This window comes from Alligator sinensis, unplaced genomic scaffold (genome assembly GCF_000455745.1).
Source record: "Alligator sinensis unplaced genomic scaffold, ASM45574v1 scaffold169_1, whole genome shotgun sequence".
NCBI lineage: Eukaryota > Metazoa > Chordata > Crocodylia > Alligatoridae > Alligator > Alligator sinensis.
The window spans coordinates 1,712,175-1,731,900 of NW_005841924.1; the positions used below are offsets into that span (position 1 = coordinate 1,712,175).

The 19,726-nt window shown below is 40.5% G+C and overlaps 1 protein-coding gene across 3 annotated transcripts in view; it reads left to right on the top strand.

Moving 5' to 3' along the window:
* GATB (glutamyl-tRNA amidotransferase subunit B) overlaps positions 1-19,726 on the top strand; it is a 69,959-nt gene that overhangs the window by 29,092 nt on the left and 21,141 nt on the right. For 2 of the 3 annotated variants that reach the window (XM_006019170.3, XM_025198526.1), the window contains exons 3-9: positions 2,785-2,898; positions 5,531-5,729; positions 7,308-7,430; positions 9,752-9,865; positions 10,570-10,654; positions 11,802-11,846; positions 13,515-13,704. In XM_006019170.3, the coding sequence (XP_006019232.1) occupies positions 2,785-2,898; positions 5,531-5,729; positions 7,308-7,430; positions 9,752-9,865; positions 10,570-10,654; positions 11,802-11,846; positions 13,515-13,704 (870 nt within the window). Of the gene's footprint in view, positions 1-2,610; positions 2,684-2,784; positions 2,899-5,530; positions 5,730-7,307; positions 7,431-9,751; positions 9,866-10,569; positions 10,655-11,801; positions 11,847-13,514; positions 13,705-19,726 lie in introns of all 3 variants that reach the window. The other variant, XM_025198527.1, reaches the window with a different exon arrangement.

Genomic DNA, 19,726 nt, shown 5'->3' on the forward strand with positions numbered 1-19,726 from the left:
TCCTATTGAAATATTTACCTGTACAGCCCTGCTTGTAAGATCTCTTTATGACACCATCCTGTCAGATAAAGGTGAGGCTCTGGAGGAGAGAGAAGCTACCTGTGAAACTTGAAATGTTTTGAGAGTCCTTGTTTTAACATTTCAGACTAACACTGTGGTAAGAGACTAACTTCCCATTGCAATAATAAATGACTCTCTCCTGTCTGGAATATAAAACACTAATTGCTGAAAATAGAAACATCTGCTATATAAGAAACTAATAGCTACAATGCTAAAATAGATTATTACTTCAACATTATCCAGCATATTTCATTCTGGTCTGCAGTTGGGGCTAATTAGGTTCATTTTGCTATGGTCAACATTTCAAACTGGAAATTATTCTTAATCGTTATCTTATCCCTTTTTTACTTGGCTTTTGTTTTCTCAAATCTTTACTGAATAAAAGAAGACCCAACAGTGTGTTCTAACTAATCGTGTGCAGCTATGCTAAAGGTCTAATAGGAGTTGGTTAAATGCCTTACATGTTTAATTCATTTTGTTCTTGTCTTGACAGAGGAGGGGTTCTTTTTCTGGTTTCTCAAGGTTTTGTTTCCTCTCATAATGTAATTATATTTCTTAATTGCTAATGGAACCACCCAAAGGCCAATCTATCAGGTCTTTGTAAATGCATTTAAAAATACATAAGTAAATAAAATATAGTATTTTATGACTTACTCTTATTCTTGCAATTTTTTTTGAAGGACAGTGTTTGTTCAGAGTTAAGTTGGTGTTTAGCTTTTGTAAAAAAATCTTTTGGGAAACCTGGGACCCTTAGAAATGTTTTCCTTGAAGTTTCAACAAAATAACAAAATAAAAAAACCCCTCAAATTATATTGATGGTGCTTTAAAAACATCTTCCTTACTTGTTGTACTGAGACTGCAATGGATAAATAACCAGAAAGTGAAATTGACAAGAAACAAACAGAAGAAAAATAAGATAAGCTGATAAATTGGTAAATAGAAAAAAGGGGAGAAAAAAAGATTTTAAAAGCTCCTTCAGGTTTTTTGGTTTTTTTTTTTACCTGTGATGTTCTTTGTAATCTGAATAAGGGGAATTCAGTACCTGATTTCATCTTGACAGTGTCCCTTTGTCAGCCATACTAGACACCATCTCTTTGACAGCTTCAGAAAGCAGAATTGATTGGACTGAGACAGTTCTGTTCCTATTTCAAAGCCCTGAGAATTTAATCACCTCAAACCAGCTTTTAAATTAGTTAAACAAAGTGTTAAATTAACCGGAACAGATTTTTAAAATAGAATTATTTTAAAACAGCTTTGAAAAACTCTGATTTCTGGTATTTTGAAGTAGGAACCAAATTTTCTCTGTACTCTTCAGGACCATGGGGGCTTATTTGAGGTAGAATGCTGCAGCAGTAAATGGACCATCTCCAGTGAGGCACAGGATATGCATACAACATCATGGTAGCATGACCCCATGCAGACGTGCTCAAGGTTGCTGCTTTTGCCTGCTCCAAACCTTGGAATATGTCAGTGAAGTCAATCAATGACACATCAGCATGCTTAAGATTGGCTGTCTAGGTCAACCTGGGAGCAGTCATACCAGCATATTTTTAGGTTTGGTAGGGTATGTTTTGAGTATCTCCAACAAAAATCCCAATTTACTCATATTTACCTTAATTTATGTCAGACTCTTGTGAGGGCTTGATGATCAATCACGCACCATTTTGTGGGACTGAGTCCTGATTTGAAATTTTCCAAAATGGTTTATAAAGTCCACAGGTGGTTACACACAGACACATGCATGGGATCGTTCAGGTCCCAGTTCAGCGAAGTGTGTACATTTGTGTTTCAGTTCATTCATATTTAAAAGAGCATTTAAATCTGGTCATACTGTTTCAAGAAAAATGTGAACTGGGGAGAACCTAGACAAGTGCAACTAAAATGTTCAGAAGTGTAGAAATCAGAATCGGTGAGAAAATTGTAAGAGCTGGCATTGTTTAGTTTAGAAAAGAAAAGACCATGATGGATAAAATAGTTTTCAAATGCATAAAATGTTGCAGTAAAGATGAAGGTTATAAGCTGTTCTCTATGTTTACTGTGGCTAGAACAAGAAGTACAGGCTTAAATTGCAACAAAGGAGTTTTATGTTGTGTACCTGGGAAAAACCTTTGTAATTGTAAGGATAGCTAAGCGCTAGGGTACCTCATCCAGGGAAAGGATGAAAATTACGCTTGTTGGAGGTGTTTAATAGCAATTTATACAGGAATGGTTTAAGTTAAGTACAGTTAATCGTGTCTTGGGGTGAAGAGATGGAGAGATGATACTTCTAAAGAATCTGTAGATTCTATAAATCCTATTCAAGTCAGTGGAGTCACATGTGTTCTTCAAAGGGACCCTGGTCTGTAACTTGGATCATTTCTTGAGCACCCAGCATTAGGTGTCAAATCTGTTGACCAGCACCTCTATTTTCAATTACTCTGACTGGCTTTTAATTTTTTAGCAATGTAGAAATGGAGGTGTACTAAGGATATTTGAAAAGCCAGCAATCTTAATGTTATACTTTTAACAAAAGCAGTTGAATGGCTTTATTTTTCATCTCAAACATTGCAGATTTGTAGCTACTGCCAGTCTGGTGATGGATATGAGTTCCTGCACAAGAGAAGAGAGATAATGCCTGCTGAAGGCAAGCAAAATTGAATATATACTTTGTATAAGGTAACATGTGGGAGAAGCATTTGTTTCATAGCAAGTATCTGAGCAAAATCATGTGTCATGTTTTTTCAGGTTCTCAACAGGAGATGTGTAGAAGCAGCCGTGATGACAGGCCTGGCACTCAGCTGCAGCATAAACAAGAAGTCCTTGTTTGACAGGAAACACTATTTCTATGCAGATCTGCCTGTAAGTATGTATTATGGTTGGTCTCTCCACAGCTGTAGAAAAAGAACAGGCCTGGAGCAGAGACAGCAGGTAGGGGATGAGTGAAGAGATGGTTTTTGTTTTCAGTCAGTGTTTGGTCCAACCCAACAGGATGCTGCACTGTGCCCTGATCAAAAGGCAGCTGTACTTTGGTACTCACTGATTGAATATGATTGCCTTGATTGCTGACTCCTTGCTTAGCATCACGATTCCAGTGGCTTCTTGTAATTGAATTGGGAGATGGTGCTGCTAGGCCCCATACTTTCTCCCTTCCTAGTGTTTAGTGCTAATTGTCTGTTACGGTAAGTGCAAACAGTCTGATAATAGCCGTTCATTTAAAATGAATGTATAGCAAACTCCTATTACAATAGGATAAACATCAAAGCATCTTTTCTTTTGCTATTAAATTTAAGAATCTAAAAATTATCTTATTCTCTTTGCAAACCTAGTAATCTTTGCCACGATCTTGAATAGCTAGTAAATGAACCTTTGCATTTTAAGTTTGTGTTTTTGTGGATTGCTTTTATGCTTGGAATAAACTCTCTTTGGAAATAAGCTTCACTTCACTGCGCTTGACAAAATGCAGTAAGAAGGTTGAAATTAGTTAAGAGTCTGGTTTTATTGTTTTAGCAGAACATAAGAATTTATGTTTCTTATTTCTCTGTTAATTAAGTCACAGCTCTAACCTGAAAAAGTTGTTTTATTTCTCCACATGTTTATGCTGGATTTTGTTAGACTTAATAGTGACCTGCAAAGGGAGAAACAGTGCATTTGCTGCTCTGTTATTTTGGGATGAAGAAGACTGTAATGTTGTATTGAAAAGGTTTTGTTCTACTTTTATGTTATCTTAGAATAGTCAGACATTCCTGTTTTTGCTGGAGGAGTCCTTGGAGATCCAGAGTATCAGAGTGGGATTTCCTCAGGTCTTGGGTCAATGGATGGGTGGTATCACATTAGTAGCTGCTTATTCAGGCACTTCTGGGTTGTTGTTTTTTGTTGGTTTTTTTAATGTAGAACACATTTTGAACCAAACCACTATAAACCTCTCGTTTTGTCAGTTTTAACATCCCTAGAAGATATACGATATTGTGGCTGATATACTGGAAATTTGAGTTCAGTATTCATTTCTGCTTCATATTTCTTGTGTGACCTTGAGCAAACCACTCTCTGTCTGTCTGGTCCTTTGTTTCCTGGCTCTGAAATAGGCATAATATTTACCAACATTACTTGAAGGTTTCTTTTCAGGATATTTTTTTTTAATTTTTGGGAGCCACCAAGTTACTGTGGCAGTAGGGGCCAAATGAATTTTTTGAGAAATAGGATATAATTATTTTTTTTACCAGTTCTAGAGTTATCAGTAGTTTTTAGTTTCAGAAAATGTTGACAAGCCCTGAGTTTGTAAACAATAAGCAGGAGAGAATAAAAACAGCAACAAAACCCCAGCTTTCAGACTTTTCTTTTTTATCCTAAAGGAGCACCAACAAAGTCGATTTGCATGTCACATTTATGTTAAGTGGCTCAGCCCCTATATTAAAAAGGCTAGAGATTTTCTGGTGGCAACATCTCTACCAAGCCATCTCATTTAGAAAAATAAAAACAAATACAAGAATGAGGCCAGGCAGAAAGTAATCCATCTATTTAGAAAGTGTGTGTGAAGGGAAGATGCATCTGCAGACGCTGCTAGTGCTTCCTAATGGCTTTTATTACAGCATCCTCTGGTCAGATAAACAGGGAAATTTGGGTCAAGGAGATGGTGACACATTTTATTAGCATTAAACACATACAACTCTGGATTTCTTGTGGCTGGCATCTATGGTGTTGAGCATTGACTATAAAATGCCTGGCCTCCATTTCATAATGAAACAGGCTAGCCAGAAACCCTGTAATAAGATGCAGAGTTTAGGCTAATGAGCTGAATGGAATAGATTAAATAAATCCTGTTCTTAGGGTCGTTTGACAATGGGATTATTGTTACTCCTGCAAATGGGGTTTTGGACAGGAAATGGGATTCTTGTTATTTATTGTCACTCACCATTTGAGGCTTTTAAAAATAATTTTAATGAGAAGCTGGGGGGGGGTGGTAAGAAAAGCTATGTGGAAGGATTTTACTGAGTCTGTCCCATCTAGTTACTTATTACAATGGTTATCATTAGAGTAATGCACTCCATTGCTTACAGACTGACCTGTTCACCCAGGTAGGTCCAGTCCCCTTCATTCCATGCCTTGCTTCTCCCCAGTCTGAACAGAACCTTGCTGATTTTTGGTGAAAATCAAGAAACTTAAAATTCTGACTGACACTAAGTAGTGACATGCTTTGCTGGTGGCAGGAGGGACCCACTAACCTTCATCATAAACCCACTGCCTCTTTGACCCTGATGGATCAAATAGTGATGTTAGCAGAAATCAAGCTGTTCCAGTTTTCTTGCCCACCCCTTCCTCCCCCCCACAAATCAATAGGGTTTTGACCAGAATAGAGGGTGTGAATCCTGGCCAGGTGTGGGGCAGTCAAGAGTGTCAGGAGAGTAAGAGATCAGACCATCGTTGGACAAAGTTTAAACTTTTTGTTCATGTACAGTGAATATTCTTTGAGTCTAAAAGCTATTTCTGCATGCAGGCTGGCTACCAAATTACTCAACAAAGACTTCCTATTGCTGTGAATGGGAATCTGTCATACACCCTCTATGTAGGGGCAAAACAAAGCCAGATGGTAACAAAGAATGTGAGGATCAAGCAGATTCAGTTGGAACAAGACAGTGGGAAGAGCCTTCACAATGATGCAAGGAGCCAGACTTTCATTGACTTGAACAGGGCTGGTAGGTTTTGAATCATGTTCCTTCTCTCCTCTGTATTTTCTCCCCTCGAATAAACAAATTCAAAAGTTTGTGTTAAATTTTGAAAGGGAAAACATGCTTGAATTTCTCAGGTAGCTAATGGTTGTTTATTCTTGTGCTGTTTTCTGATAGCATTGTGGCAGTAGCAGGTCAGGAGGCCAGTGGCTCTGATTTCTCAAAACCAGCCAACTTGAAGATAACCCTTCATCAGAAGATGTTCAAGAGGCCAGAAGAGGTGCTTTGAGCTCTTGCGCTATAAGGATTGTTCTAAAAAAGCAATCAAACCAAAAGATAAACACCATTGCAGGAAGCAAGATCATGCGCTGCACAGAGAGTTCAGGTGATAGGGCAGCGCTTGAGTTAAAAATACATTTTAATTTTTGGGTAGTGTTGGAGCAGTGCTGTAGCCATAATGGTCCAGGAAATAGGTGAGAGGCAAGGACTTTTGTGGGCAGTATCTTTCTTTATTGGACCAACTACATCAGGACAGGCAATTATTTTGGGTGGAGGGCCGCTTACTGAGTTTAGGCAAGACATCGAGGGCCGCATAACAGGCAGCCCAGGGCAGATTAATATTAATTTTGTAAATTTTTTAGGAGCCCCTCAGGCCAGATAGAATAGCCTGGTGGGCTGCATCTGGCCTGCGGGCCACATTTTGCCCACCCCTGAACTACATGCTTGAGGTAGACTTAGATAAGCTTTTGAATGTAGTGCATTCTTCTCTGAGTCATCTTCACACTGCATTCAAAAGCTTATCTTTGTCTATCCCAACCTTGCAGTTGGTCCAATAAAAGAGATCGCCTACAAAAATCCTTGCCTCCTGCATTTTAAAAATAATTCTCTCTATAGAGCCCTAAAACTTGCGTATTCACATAATTTATAGACACAATCCTGAATGCAAAGCCAAGTACTTAAAGACGTGGCCTGACTTCCTGAAATGCTGTGCTGCCCCAGCTCCCACTGAAGTTGAGTGCTGTGAGTGTTTGGCATCTTGGAAACTCAGGACACTTAGGACCTGGACTCTGGACCCTGTACCAGTCTTCATGCACCCAAATATGAAAGTGTTCAGATGCCTTTATCCTGAAAAACTCTAGAAACTGCAAGGGCTTTCACTTACTTGATTCTGTGTGCCCCAGCTTAATGCAAAACAATACAATTAGAGTAAAATAAATCTCAAAGACTTTGCAAAGTTGCTTTCTGACAGGAAAGAGGGAATATATTTTTCCATCTGTTCCTTTGTCCTTTCAGTTGCTCACTCTCTCACTCGCTCTCCCATGCTTTCTTTTGCACGCGCACTTTCTTTCTTTGGCTCGTGCGTGCTTGTTTGCTCTCGCATTCGGTCTCGCGTGCTCTCTCGCGCTCAAAAATTTTCATTCTCAAAAATTAAAGAAAAGCATGTGTAACTGTTCTTCAAGTAGACCCATTTTGACAGGTATTTAATAATACATGGTTTCCAGTTTCTCAGACAAAGCCCAAGCACTTTCATGTGTTTAGCTAGCTGCACTGTAATATGCCAAGATCAAAAGCTATTGTTGGAAATCTCGTGTCTTTCTCTGCTAGGAGTTGGCCTCATGGAAGTTGTCATGGAGCCTGATATGTGCTGTGGGGAAGAGGCAGCTGCAGCAGTCAGAGAGCTTCAGCTTATTCTTCAAACACTTGGGAGCAGCCAGGCAATCATGGCAGGTACAAAAGGGGTGCAGGGCACTTTTCATTCCCCGCCCCCCCACCCCTACCGCCCCGTTTGTACTTCTTTGTGTTTGCAGAGGGATTTTCATGTCTTTTGGGTATGTCTTTTGGATATTTTGCTCTCTAGCTGCTTAACTTTTAGCCTTTTCTTGATGCTGTTTTCTTAAGCTCTACCATGCTCAGGGGTCCTTATGGGCCCAGCATTTTATGTTGAATTTTTATACTGCCTCACATCAATTTTGCAAGATCAGCCTGTGCAGGGTGGAATATCAGTTGTTGTGTGTTTTCCCTTGCTGCTCATCTTGCTTGAATGGAACCATGGTTCACAAACTTGTAGCAACTGTTTGTTGCAAAGTGAAGTATTTGAGCCAAACCCAGAGGTAGCGAAATGATGGTATCAGCTAAGTATTTTGTTCATTACAAACAGTGAACTGGTGCTACTTGCAATGATCTGGCATCTAACTCAGCCTGTGGGGTAAGGTGGGAGGGCTGGCCATTGCACCTACCCAGGGTGAAAATGAATGTGACATTGAGAATGTTGGGTGATGAATGATTCGGGCCTAATTTAATATAGTGGGGAATTAGCTATCAAGCTCTTTGGGGCACGTATCTTGTGTTTTAGCACAGCACCTAGCACACTGAAGTGTTTATCCTGATTGGGGTTACTTGGCTTTGATACCTTTAGTGAAATTGCACTGTTTCTCACACTACTTTTGGCTTTGTCTTTTTAAAGGGGGGCTTTCATACTTGCAGTATTTTTCTTTTCCCAACATGTTAAATATTAAATTCATTTTTTTTCTGTGGTGTTTAGGATGGTGTTTTTACTGTGCTTTTCCCTTACCAAAGTTACTTGTGTTTAAATGAGGGTTTGTTCCTTCACATTTTTATCTTCCTTCTGTTTGTGTGTGCAGTCATGACAAACACTGATTTTATCATCTGTCACTTCAATAGCAACAAGCTGCTGGAGAGCCCAAGGATCAAACAGGAGAAACGCCTTAAAAAAAAAAACACCCCCACATAGGGCCTATTTTACTTTCACTCATGCCTGGTTAACCTTATTGTCTTCTAACCCAAATGTGAGAGTAGAATCTTCAATAGCAGTGAAGTGAAGACAGAAGAATACTGTTTGCATCCGTTTCTTTTGGGGCATATATTCTTCTTCGCACCCCAAAGTATGATCCACTGTGAAAAGTCTCTTTAAAAGAAGGATGGAGTTTCTCTCTCATCTTCCACCTCCATTTGCCTGTTTGGCAAGTAGCCAGAAAGACTGAGAAGATTAATGAGCTGACATCCATTCAACTTTTACTGAGTGGGCAAAGTCCACTTCAGCAAATTTACATCTGCTGCCCTGAATGGGCTTTAAAGCTTTAGACCTCCGCAGATTTTACACTGGGCTGTTTACTTTTTTTTTCAGTAGGGCTGTTGGGTAAACAGCAAATATTTGCTTTGTTTTATAGTATATTAATTAAAGTACAGATAAAGAAGTCAGTCTATGAGGTGTGGGGAGACTTACATGAGCTTACCAGGTAAAAGATGTATGCCTATGTTTTTCTTGCCATTCTCCCCAATTTGACTATCACGACCACGTCTCTGTTTAAATGTCTTGGAGGAGCCTCGTAAACACAGAATTATGGGGCCAGAAACGACCTCCTGGGGCTTCTTGTCTACCCTTGAACTTAATGCAGGTTTGCCCTCTCCATAATTTTATGTTTTTGGCAGCCAGGAGGAAGCATTCAGAATCTTATTTGAGGAAAAGATTACAGTTCCTTGAGGAAGGAAAAAAACAAGTTTCTGACATTTGTCCTTGAACTATAAAATCCCAACGGCACTTTGGTAACTACCCAGCTTCACTCTCTTGTTCCATGCTAAGGCAGTGTAGATCTTGTAATTCTGGAATGTGTGCATAGTTTCAAAAGAAGGAAAACAGACCTGGAATTTTGCAATTTGCCTTTTTTTTTAATTGTTTGTCTTTTAAGGTGATTTGACTTAGTTCTATCATTTTTAAGGGACAAATCCCCAAAGCTGTCTCCTAGAATATGGCATTGAAAACATTCAGTGCATTTGCTCTATGTAGTTCTCTTTGACAGAGTTCCTGAGCAGTTCCATTCCAAAAGGTAATATTCTCAGTAACTTCACTGTGCCTGAAGAGAGAGGTTTGAACAAGAAACTCTTAAGAGAGCTGATTTTTCCTGACTCAGATTTCTTGATAAAAGTCCAGGCTAAACACCCTGCCTGCTGTGTGCAGCTTATTTACCACAGGCTATCTTTGCTCCAGTTCATGGGGAAGAGTACTCTATTGATGATGTTTCCTTCTTCAGAGGGTCAACTAAGAGTAGATGCCAATGTATCTGTGCGTCATCCAGGAGAGCCTTATGGAGTGAGGACTGAAGTGAAGAATATCAATAGTTTACGATTCCTGGCAAGAGCAGTAGGTAAATATTATCTCCATTATTGAAATATCGGTGGTATTTTTATCTAGGTAATAAAACAAGTAAAGCATCAATAAGTGTAAGCTTTCAGTACAGCCACTCTAGGTAAATCAGACTTTCTGGCTTGCAGTTTTATTTTAGAGGTGCCCTTCTGTCTTGTAGGAGAACAGAGTGGATGATTCAATGCTTAGCATTCTTTGCTCTGATACATTCTAGCAGTATACAAGCTCCCTGTCCTGAGATGAAGTTGATTGCTTTCCCTGGGGCATGACGTGTTTGAAATACAGAGGGACTGTAGCTACGGTATGCACATGGGCAGGAAAGCTAAAATTTGCCTTCAGAAAAAGGTGGGGAATAGATGAGAACCCTCGGCTCAGCCCTACCCCAGATCTCTGATACAGGAATGGACAGACCACTTGGCATGTAAAGTCAGGTTGCAGTCAGTGCCTAATGTTGGCAGGTGTAAAAAATGAAAGACACTCAATAATAGAACTCCCCCACAAACTACGGTATAATATGCACAAAACTGAGAGAGTGATTTGACCAATGATTCTGTGCCCAGTGACTTCCATTGGGATTTCATTAGGTTAAATTAATAATCTTTTCCATTATGGTTTGACAGTGATAAATCTAATAGTCTATTTTTATAAAAGGTAAGGATACAGTGCAACTCAACTGATTTTTATTTATTAATTTATTTTGGTCAGACTACGAAATACAGAGACAAATTGAAGAGCTTGAAAATGGAGGAACAATTCTGAATGAAACAAGAGCATTTGATTATAAACTTGGGTGAGTTCCTGCTTTAGAAAGATGTTGTCAAGTAACAGTTCTTTAAGGATTCATAAATGCTAGGGTCGGAAGGGATCTCAACAGATTATCGAGTCCAACCCCCTGCCCTGGGCAGGAAAGAGGGCTGGGGTCAGATTAAACCTATCCTATATACCGCAGTCTCTTCAGATGACCCCAGTCCAGAATGCCTATCCAGCCTTCTCTTAAAGACCCCCAAGGTACAGGGAAGCACCACCTCCCTTCCAAGTCCATTCCAAATTTTGGCCACCCTTACCATGAAGAAGTTTTTCCTGATATCAAGCCTAAATCTGCTCTGCCAGTTTGTGATCATTGTTCCTTGTTACTCCAAGAGGTGCCCTGGTGAACAGAGCATTTCCAATCCTTTGTTGTGGCCCCCTAATGAATTTGTAGGTGGCCACAAGATCACCTCTCAGCCTTCTCTTGCAGATCTCATGCTCCCTGGTGGGATGATCACTGGAGATGGCATCTTCTCTCACTTCGGTCAACTTCATTCTTTTTAAGGTTACCATTCATGGTAATAGTCCACCACGGGAATTATTTGTATTGGAATACTTCCTGCAGCCCTCCAGTGAGGCCAGTTGAACCAGGCACAATGTCTGTTCTGAAGAGTTTTCAATCAAAATAGATTAAGTAGGCTAAGAACAGGAGACATAGAGGGGTATGGGTCACACACAACTGTTTTTCAGAACAGGCGAAAGGAGCTAGGTCTCCTAAACACTAGACTTCATCTTCCCATGTGAATGTATACTGCTGTCTTGGATGCGGCTAACTATTGACATTTTTACATTCATCTGCATCCTGCACTTGTTACTTGGACAAAACTTTCATTGGAGTCCAGCTGGACTTGTTACTTTTTATTGCTATATAATCAGGCTGTCAGACAGCACACAGGTAAATTTTTGCAATAATGAAATATTGTAGTGAAAAATTTTACTTTGTTCAGCGTGAAGGTAGAATTAAATCAAACCTCCTAGTAAGACTGCGTTAAACTGACTTAACGAAACTTTCTCAGTCTGCATGGTGTGAAGTTTTTGCCATAAAACTCACTATGTAATGGCACAAGTGTTTCTAAACAAAGGGTAACTTCTGTCATGTGTTATATGTTACCTACGTTGTCTTGTTTTAGGTGCACGATACCAATGAGAGACAAAGAAGGAAAACAGGATTATCGGTAATACATATTCATTTTTTTAATTTAACTTTTATTCAAGAACTGAGAGCTTAGCTCATTTCTTGAATGCTTTCAAATACCATTGATTTCAGAGTCGAGGACATTTGCTTCTTCTAAAAATCAGGCCCCATTCACAGCTGTTCAGATTTGGGTATCTGCCTTGCTGAAGCCAATAGGAGATTTACCAGAAACTTTTGTTGGATAACGTGTGGGTTCAGTGCATATGCTACAAACTCATTGTGCTGTGGCCCTCTGATATGATGATTTGGATGCTCAGAGTCAAAAATCACTTCCACTTCCAACATGTGTTGTAGAAAACTACACGTTTGCAGAGTGGGGGGCCTTCATTTCAGTGCCTAGAACTCGTGATAACAGGCATTATCTGAAAAGGTTAGCTACTTTAGGTAGATATTTATAAGGGATTTTCAGAAGCACTCAGCACTTTCTCTGTCCCATTAAGGCTATGGATATTTTACTATGGACTTCAATGGAAACAGAGTTAGCACTTTTAAAAATCCCTCCCCTAATATTATAAATACCTGTATTCAGACTCACATTTGTAGAAAAGCACTCTGTGCTTAGGGCAGGATGGATTTTTCAGTTTTTGACAGCTAGTTCTAGGCTAACCAAGGGCTAATATGATAGCCTGCTTAACCTGTATTTCTAAATGCCTGGGCATTAAAAGAAAAGATTATGCCCATTCCATGAATTAATTCCCTAATAGATTAGTGTCAGGCCTGGCTCCTTTTTAAAATGGCTCATTTGGGTAAAAGATAAAAGAAAATATTCAGGCAGATGCAGGCAGGAAGAGTATCTAAGCTATTTCAAATACAAATAGCTTGTGATGTTAGGTTTTAAGATGTATTTTTCAACTATATTGTGAACTTATTTCTGTCCAACAAAGGCTGAACTTAAACCTATCCTATATACCACAGTCTCTTCTTTTAATTGCAGTCTGCTCTCTGAGAGTGTCCCAACTGTGTACAAGGGAGAAATCCAAACGTTTTTATATTTTGTCCTCAATGAATCCATCATTTGTTCATGCAAAAGTGAGGTTTGCTGCTTCAATTGCAGTACTCTTCTGGCTTGAATTAGCCTCCTTTTTAAAGAGAGCCTTTGTTCTTTGATGTCACTCAGTTTTATTTACTATGGCATCCTGCTGAGCATGGTAACTTTGCTTTTAACTCAGCATGAGGTTTCATCTACACTTCTCAGGTTAATATGAGAGAGGTTACAACCTGCACGAAATGCCCCTGGCATCTGGCTGTCAATCCATTTCTCTCCCTGCCAGCCAGCACCCCCTTGCCAGTCAAATTCACAATGCCTGCTCAGCATCAAGAGGGATGGGTTACCTCCATGTTTTATTTATTTCGAGTCTAAAATGTTTTAAATTTACCTTTTTCTATTGCTGATTCTTTTGACAAGCAGTGGCAGGAAATTGGAGAGAGAAAATAGTGGCTCTGAAAAAGCAGGGGAACTGATCTTTTCCTACTCCACGCTAATGCACCAGGTTGTGAATTTTCAATATATTGTTCAGTTAAATCTAGTAAGATTATTTCCAGAGGAACATAAATGTTCTCACATAAAATTTACAGCTTTGTTGTTGAGATGCTGAGGATCACCCTCACTAAAAATAACTCCAAAGAAGTCTTTCTTCATTTTTGCCAGGTTCATGCCAGAGCCAAACCTTCCTCCATTGATTTTGTATGATGCTAAATCTTTGCCTGCTAATATAGACGATCAGCAAGTGGTAAATATCGATTGGATTCAAGAGAGGCTTCCTGACCTCCCCAGTGTGAAGAGAGCGAGGCTTGTTGAACAGTATGGAATTCTGCCTGAACACAGTTTCACCTTATTGGTAGGTCTATTGATCGAATGCTAAAATCAACCAAGAAGCTTCAAAGTTTTGGTGCTTTAGAAAACGCTCTAAAATGTCATGTTAACCAGCTGTCGGCTCTCATGGATTTTTTTGAAGTTGGGAATGTGTTCAGCCTGTTTCTTAAATTGTACCTCAAAGCCATCTATATCAGAAATAGCACACAGTTTCTAGAAGAAAGTTTTTGCAAGCTGATTGCAAGCTCACAAATTATTAGCTAATGAAAATCTTGTCTCTTTAGAAATGAACTTGCCATTAGTGGTGGCTGTTGCAAGGGTCCAGCTTTCTGCTGACAAAACTGAGGCATGTCCCTCAAGCATGTCTTCCTCATGGAAGGATTGTCCTGTGTCTGTCTCCAGTATAGGGATGAACACATTGTCAGTGCTTAACAAAATTGTAGACCTCACCCTACCTAGCAGCAGAAACAAAACCCTTAGTTCATTCAGATCTTTCAGCTACGTGTGCCAAGGAGTCCATCTGTCTTCCATGTTCTTCTGAGCCATCTAGGCTATTTAAACGTAAACATATGTAATATATGTACAGTATCCAACATGAGAAAACCTTGCCCCAAAATTGCAGCTTATTAGAGGGTAAGGGATTCAAACAATGTTTTGGTTGCAAAATCTGGAGACCTCTGAAATTCAGTGAAGGAGATATTCCAAGCCTTTGAATACAAATACCATTGTACCTGCTCACTGTAACTATTTGCTTTTATCTACCAATGATGAGCTTGTGACTCAGGATTTAAATACAATTTTATAGCATTCAGTTTTCCCAATGAAAGCAGTTTTCTTCTACAGAAAATATGGCTATGGAGAATCTTGTTGAAGTGTCAGATTTTAACTAGCAGGTCATAAGTTCACACCATTTAGTAGATGGATTGGTCCTCAATCTTGTGACAGTCATTTGGCTGCATAGTAGCATTTGAGAGCTGTATGTCAGATGGTAATATCTTATACACGTATTTCATTAAGAAAGGTGCTGAAGTACTTTGTCACCCAGTATTTCTCTTCATGCACATTTTTCTTCACTGTTGAAAAATTCTTGTTTTTGAAAATGGAAAATATTATGATTTGGGCACACAAGTGGATACTGTCTAGTTTTACCTTAGAACTTCTTTCTGAACATCAGTTTTCTCCACTGTCCTACCACAGTCTCCCCAGTATTGATGCTAGAGTCTTTTCTTCTGCAGCCTTTGTCTCCTATTACAGATGGCCCTATGTCTATCTCATCATCTCTCCATTACTCCTTTTTATAGTTTATTAGAACATCAGCATTTTTATACACCATAAAAGTCACTTGTTTGACTCGCTGGGAGACTAGTTAACTTTAATTCATCTGAAAATTATATTTCCATTGCTGTTTTAAGCCTACGTAAGAAGTACAGCAGATTGCTGATAGAGCCAGATGCACAAATCTAATGAACAATCTTTCAGGTTAGAGTGCCCAAGAGTATTCATTAAATAAATGGCAGTGGTAGAGGGATGACTTCAAAATGCAAAATCTCTATTCTATACCAACTTGTTAGTGCAAACATTATGCACAAAAAAAATGTTAACACAAGATCATGCTTTAAATTGCAAGTTAGTTTCTTGGCTCACCTGACTGTATGAAGGAATAGTAGTAAGTACTTTTATGCGTGAAAGATCAGAGCTCTAAACATTCTGCAGCACCTAAATACAATGGGATAAACCAAAATGGGAGAAAATTACAACTTTGGTTTTTTCCTAACTAAAATCTCTAGGCGTGACTTGCCAGATTTTCATCGCACTCTTTAATTTCAGTAAGTAATGAGGAGTTTTTATCCCAGAAACATCCATGCACATTGATATTTGCATGTATCAACTAAAGCAGGGGTGTTGCACTCATCTGGCCCCCCACAGACCCAGGGGCCCAGATGGTAGTGCTTTGCAGGCCAGATGTAGCCTGCAGGCTGTGTTTAACACCCCTGAGCTTAAGGGTTCAGTTACTCTATCTGTGCATGTAAATTCAGTTATTTGCCTTGCAAACAGATAAGCCAGCAAATACTATTACTTGCATTAAGGATGACTACTGAGAATTCAACCAGTTGTGGTATTATAACACATGGCCTTCATGCGATTTAGCAAAAAAAAAACCCTGACATCCACAGAGGTCATTCTGATATGTAGATCAGCATCATGAAAGTACAGACATTAGAGATTTAAGAAGAGCTATTGGAGATCTCTTTTCCCTGCCCCACCTCCCTGTGATGCCATGCTAGTCTTCTCCATCTGCACATTTGTTATTACTTCACTTTAATGTAGGTGTCAGCTGGAGTGTTAACCAACATTGTATTGTGGCTTTGGTTTATGTGGACGCAGTGTGACAATCCTATTAATATTGGATTTGTCAGTCCTTTAGGCAGCTGGGGATAGAGGGAGATGAGTAGTATAAAAGTTAGATAGTTATGTTTGTTATGTGCAGTTTTAACCCCACTGCTCTAGTATGCTAGGTCATTTCTTCTCATTTTCAAACTTAAATATCTTATGTTATGACCTGCTATATACTCAATGAAAAATTTTGAATGGTCTTTCGAGTCTATTCTGTTTTTTGTCTGGTGTGTTTTTTTTTGTTTTTTTTTATAGGTGATCTTTCCACAAAAAGCTATCCGGGAGCAGGTCGGTGGAGGGGGGGGGGTGCAGCAGTGCAATCACACCCCGCTTTGATTCCTGTTCCACCCAAAACAGTGGCAGTCATATTTGTATTCAGGTAGCAGTGAGGGAGTAACTTAATGGCTCAGTATAATCTACCTGAGTCTGTCTAAACTCTTCATTCCACAGGTGTTAATGACCCTCTCTGTTAGTGACCTTTAATTGGTCCACTAATCGAGTTAGCTTTTCTTTTGCAGTTCTGCTCTCCATTAGCTGCTCCTCCTAATATAGCTCCTATTTTCCAGCCCCACAGACTGTTTTTAACTCTAGCTAAAAACATTAATTCAGGTATGGAAACAAACTTGGGTAAACATCTCCTCAGATGTGGAAGTAACTTTCATTGAAGCATTGGATGCACTGTCATGATTCTCAAGAAGGCTAGGTTTTGTTTTATGGTACTAAAAGAGATGTACATTTAATTCTAATGACAACAGGACTGAAGAAACATAATCTTCCGGTTATTTTTTGCCTAGTTTGTTTTGTTGTTATACATTATATATGATATAGCAAATGAATGCACATTCCAATAAAGTTTTATTTGTTTTTTGCTTTGATCTTGAACTGAATAATATAGCCCTCAACCCCTAGCATATTAGTAAAGCTTCTAGTTTCTTTTTACCTGGAGAAAAATGTGTGTTGTGTTATATGCGATTTGCAATCACAACATTTGCAACCCTCTTTTCAAAATCATATATGTGCCAGTGAAGCTATTCCTTGTGTCTTGTTCTTGCTGTCTTTTTTTCCTCATGAAGTCATACTCTTCTGTGTGTTACGTCAGAGTTGGTCACTGTGGAAATGATGATCATGTAAACAGAGGAAGTTCAAAACAGAAAATGGAGAGAGGTGCATACTGCTTTTCAGGAGAATGCTTCTTTCTTTTCTTGTTCTCAGGCAGGCATCAGCTGATCTTTAAAAGCACTGGTTTACATTATGGACCAAGACCTCGCCCATGATGTGCTGCAAAATGTTGTAGTGTTTTAAAGCTAAACTGGTTTAAAAAGTGTTTAAAACCACATGGCTGCTATTTTTTTTAGGGCTTAATACTATCAAATAATCGATTTGAACAATGTTTAAGAGAAAAACATGCATCTGACTGCCACTTTGCATGCCAGACTTCATCTCAGTGAGGTTCACATGAGCAATTTAGACTGCAGCAGAATGTAATGCCTGTAATGCTTGTAGGCACCTGGGATCAGGAGCATTCCCGCCTCCCCTTGTGTGGTTTGCTCCACATTGGAGACCCTGGAGTACCAAATAGGGGAGCTCCAGGCTGCGGTGCAGAGACGGTGTGCCATCAGGGATGGCGATGAGGAGATTGACTCCTACTGCCAGGCCCTTCACCAGAAGACAGAAGAGCCAGGGATCGCCTGGACGATGGTTGTCTCCGGCCCCAAGGCACACTGCACCAGGGTCATCACTCCCCTGGACCTTCACAACAGGTATGAAAGCCTCTCAGTGCCAGATGAGCCAGCAGAACCGTCAGCTGCTACACCCGAAGAAGAAAAGCATCCTGCAGCCACCTCTAGGAAGAAATGCAGAGAGGTTGTTGTGGGAGACTCCCTCTTGCGAGGGACTGAGGGAGCTATCTGCTGCCCTGACCCCTTAGCCCATGAGGTCTGCTGCCTCCCCCGGGCCCATATCCAGGATGTGGCTGAGAGGATCCCAAAACTTATCTGGCCTCTGACCACTACCCCATGCTTCTTATCCATGTGGGCACAAATGACGTGGCTCAAAACGATCCCAGCTGGGTCGTGACTGACTACAGGACTTCAGGAGCGGGGCTCAACGGGTTGGGGGCACAGGTGGTTTTCTCCTCAATCCTTCCCATTACAGGTCATGGGCATAGGAGCATGAGAAGAATTCAGGAAGTAAACAGAAGACTGCGGTGCTGGTGTCATTGAGAAGGCTTCGGCTTCTACAACCACAGCCTTCACTTCAGAGAGAGAGCCAGCGAGTTGTTGGGAAGAGACGGCCTCCACCTCACTCGCATGGGGAAGAAGCTCTTCTCAGCCAGAATGGCTGACCTGCTTGACCGGGGTTTAAACTAAGTTCACTGGGGGAAGGGCAGATAGTCTCTGGTGCAAGCCCACCAAACATCAGGCACCAAACCATCAGGTCAGGCTGTACAAGGAAACAAACTCCTACCCCACCCCAGGGGCGGGGCTCTTCCAGGAGTACAGGGAAACCTAGGGCTGCCAATGGCAAGCTCACTCGCCTTTACACAAATGCCAGGAGCCTGGGTAACAAACAGGAGGAGCTGGTCCTACTCTTAAACAGTAATGATTACAATCTCGTAGGGATAACGGAGACCTGATGGGACTCTACCTATGACTGGACCACAGATATAGATGGCTATACCTTGTACAGGAGAGATCATGTTGCGAGAAAGGGTGGGGGTGTAGCTCTCTATGTAAAAGAGCAATACACTTCCCTACAGCCAGCGACTGGCAACCAAGGAGGGCAACTTGAGACCCTCTAGGTAAGAATAGGTGCGGAACGTGGTGAAGGCGGTATAATGGTAGGAGTCTACTACAGACCTCAAGAGCAAGAACTAGACCACAAGTTCGCTAGAGAACTGGCTGAGGCTGCACAGTCTTGGTTCATGGTTGTCATGGGCAACTTTAACTGGACATCTCATGGGAAGAGCACTCAGCCAAATCTGATCAGTCGCAATGCTTCCTCACAACCATTGATGAGGTTTATTTGTCTCAAGAAGTCTAGCCCCTTGTCAGTCCTAGGCAAAGTCTAGGACTGAAAAGGGGCAAGGTGCTGCTGGACCTGGTACTGGCCAAAGGGGATGATCTAGTCAGTGACCTGAGAATCAAGGGGAAGCTGGGAGACGGTGACTATGATTTGATCACTTTCTCTATTCACCACAAAGCTGGCAAGTCAGTGAGTAATATGGAAGTCTTTGATTTTAGAAAGGCCAACTTCCACATGCTTAGGAGGTTAGTTGTTCAGGCCCTGAGAAACCACAATCTGGCAGGGAGGGATGTCCATGATGAATGGTCGCTCCTCAAGGATGCAAGGGAAGGGAAGTCCATTCCAATCTACAGAAAAAGTAGCAAAAGGGCTGAACAACCCCCTTGGCTCAATAGGAAACTCAGGGACCTCCTGCACCTAAAAAAAAGAAAGTTTATAAAGGACGGAAGATGGGGAACATCACTAGGGAGGAATACTCAGCACTAACCTGCACCTGTAGGGAGCAAACTAGGAAAGCCAAGGCTGAAATGGAGCTCAAACTGGCCACTCAAATTAAGGACAACAAAAAGTCCTCCTTCAAATATGTGGGAAGTCAGAAAAAGAACAAGGGTAACATTGGATCCTTACTA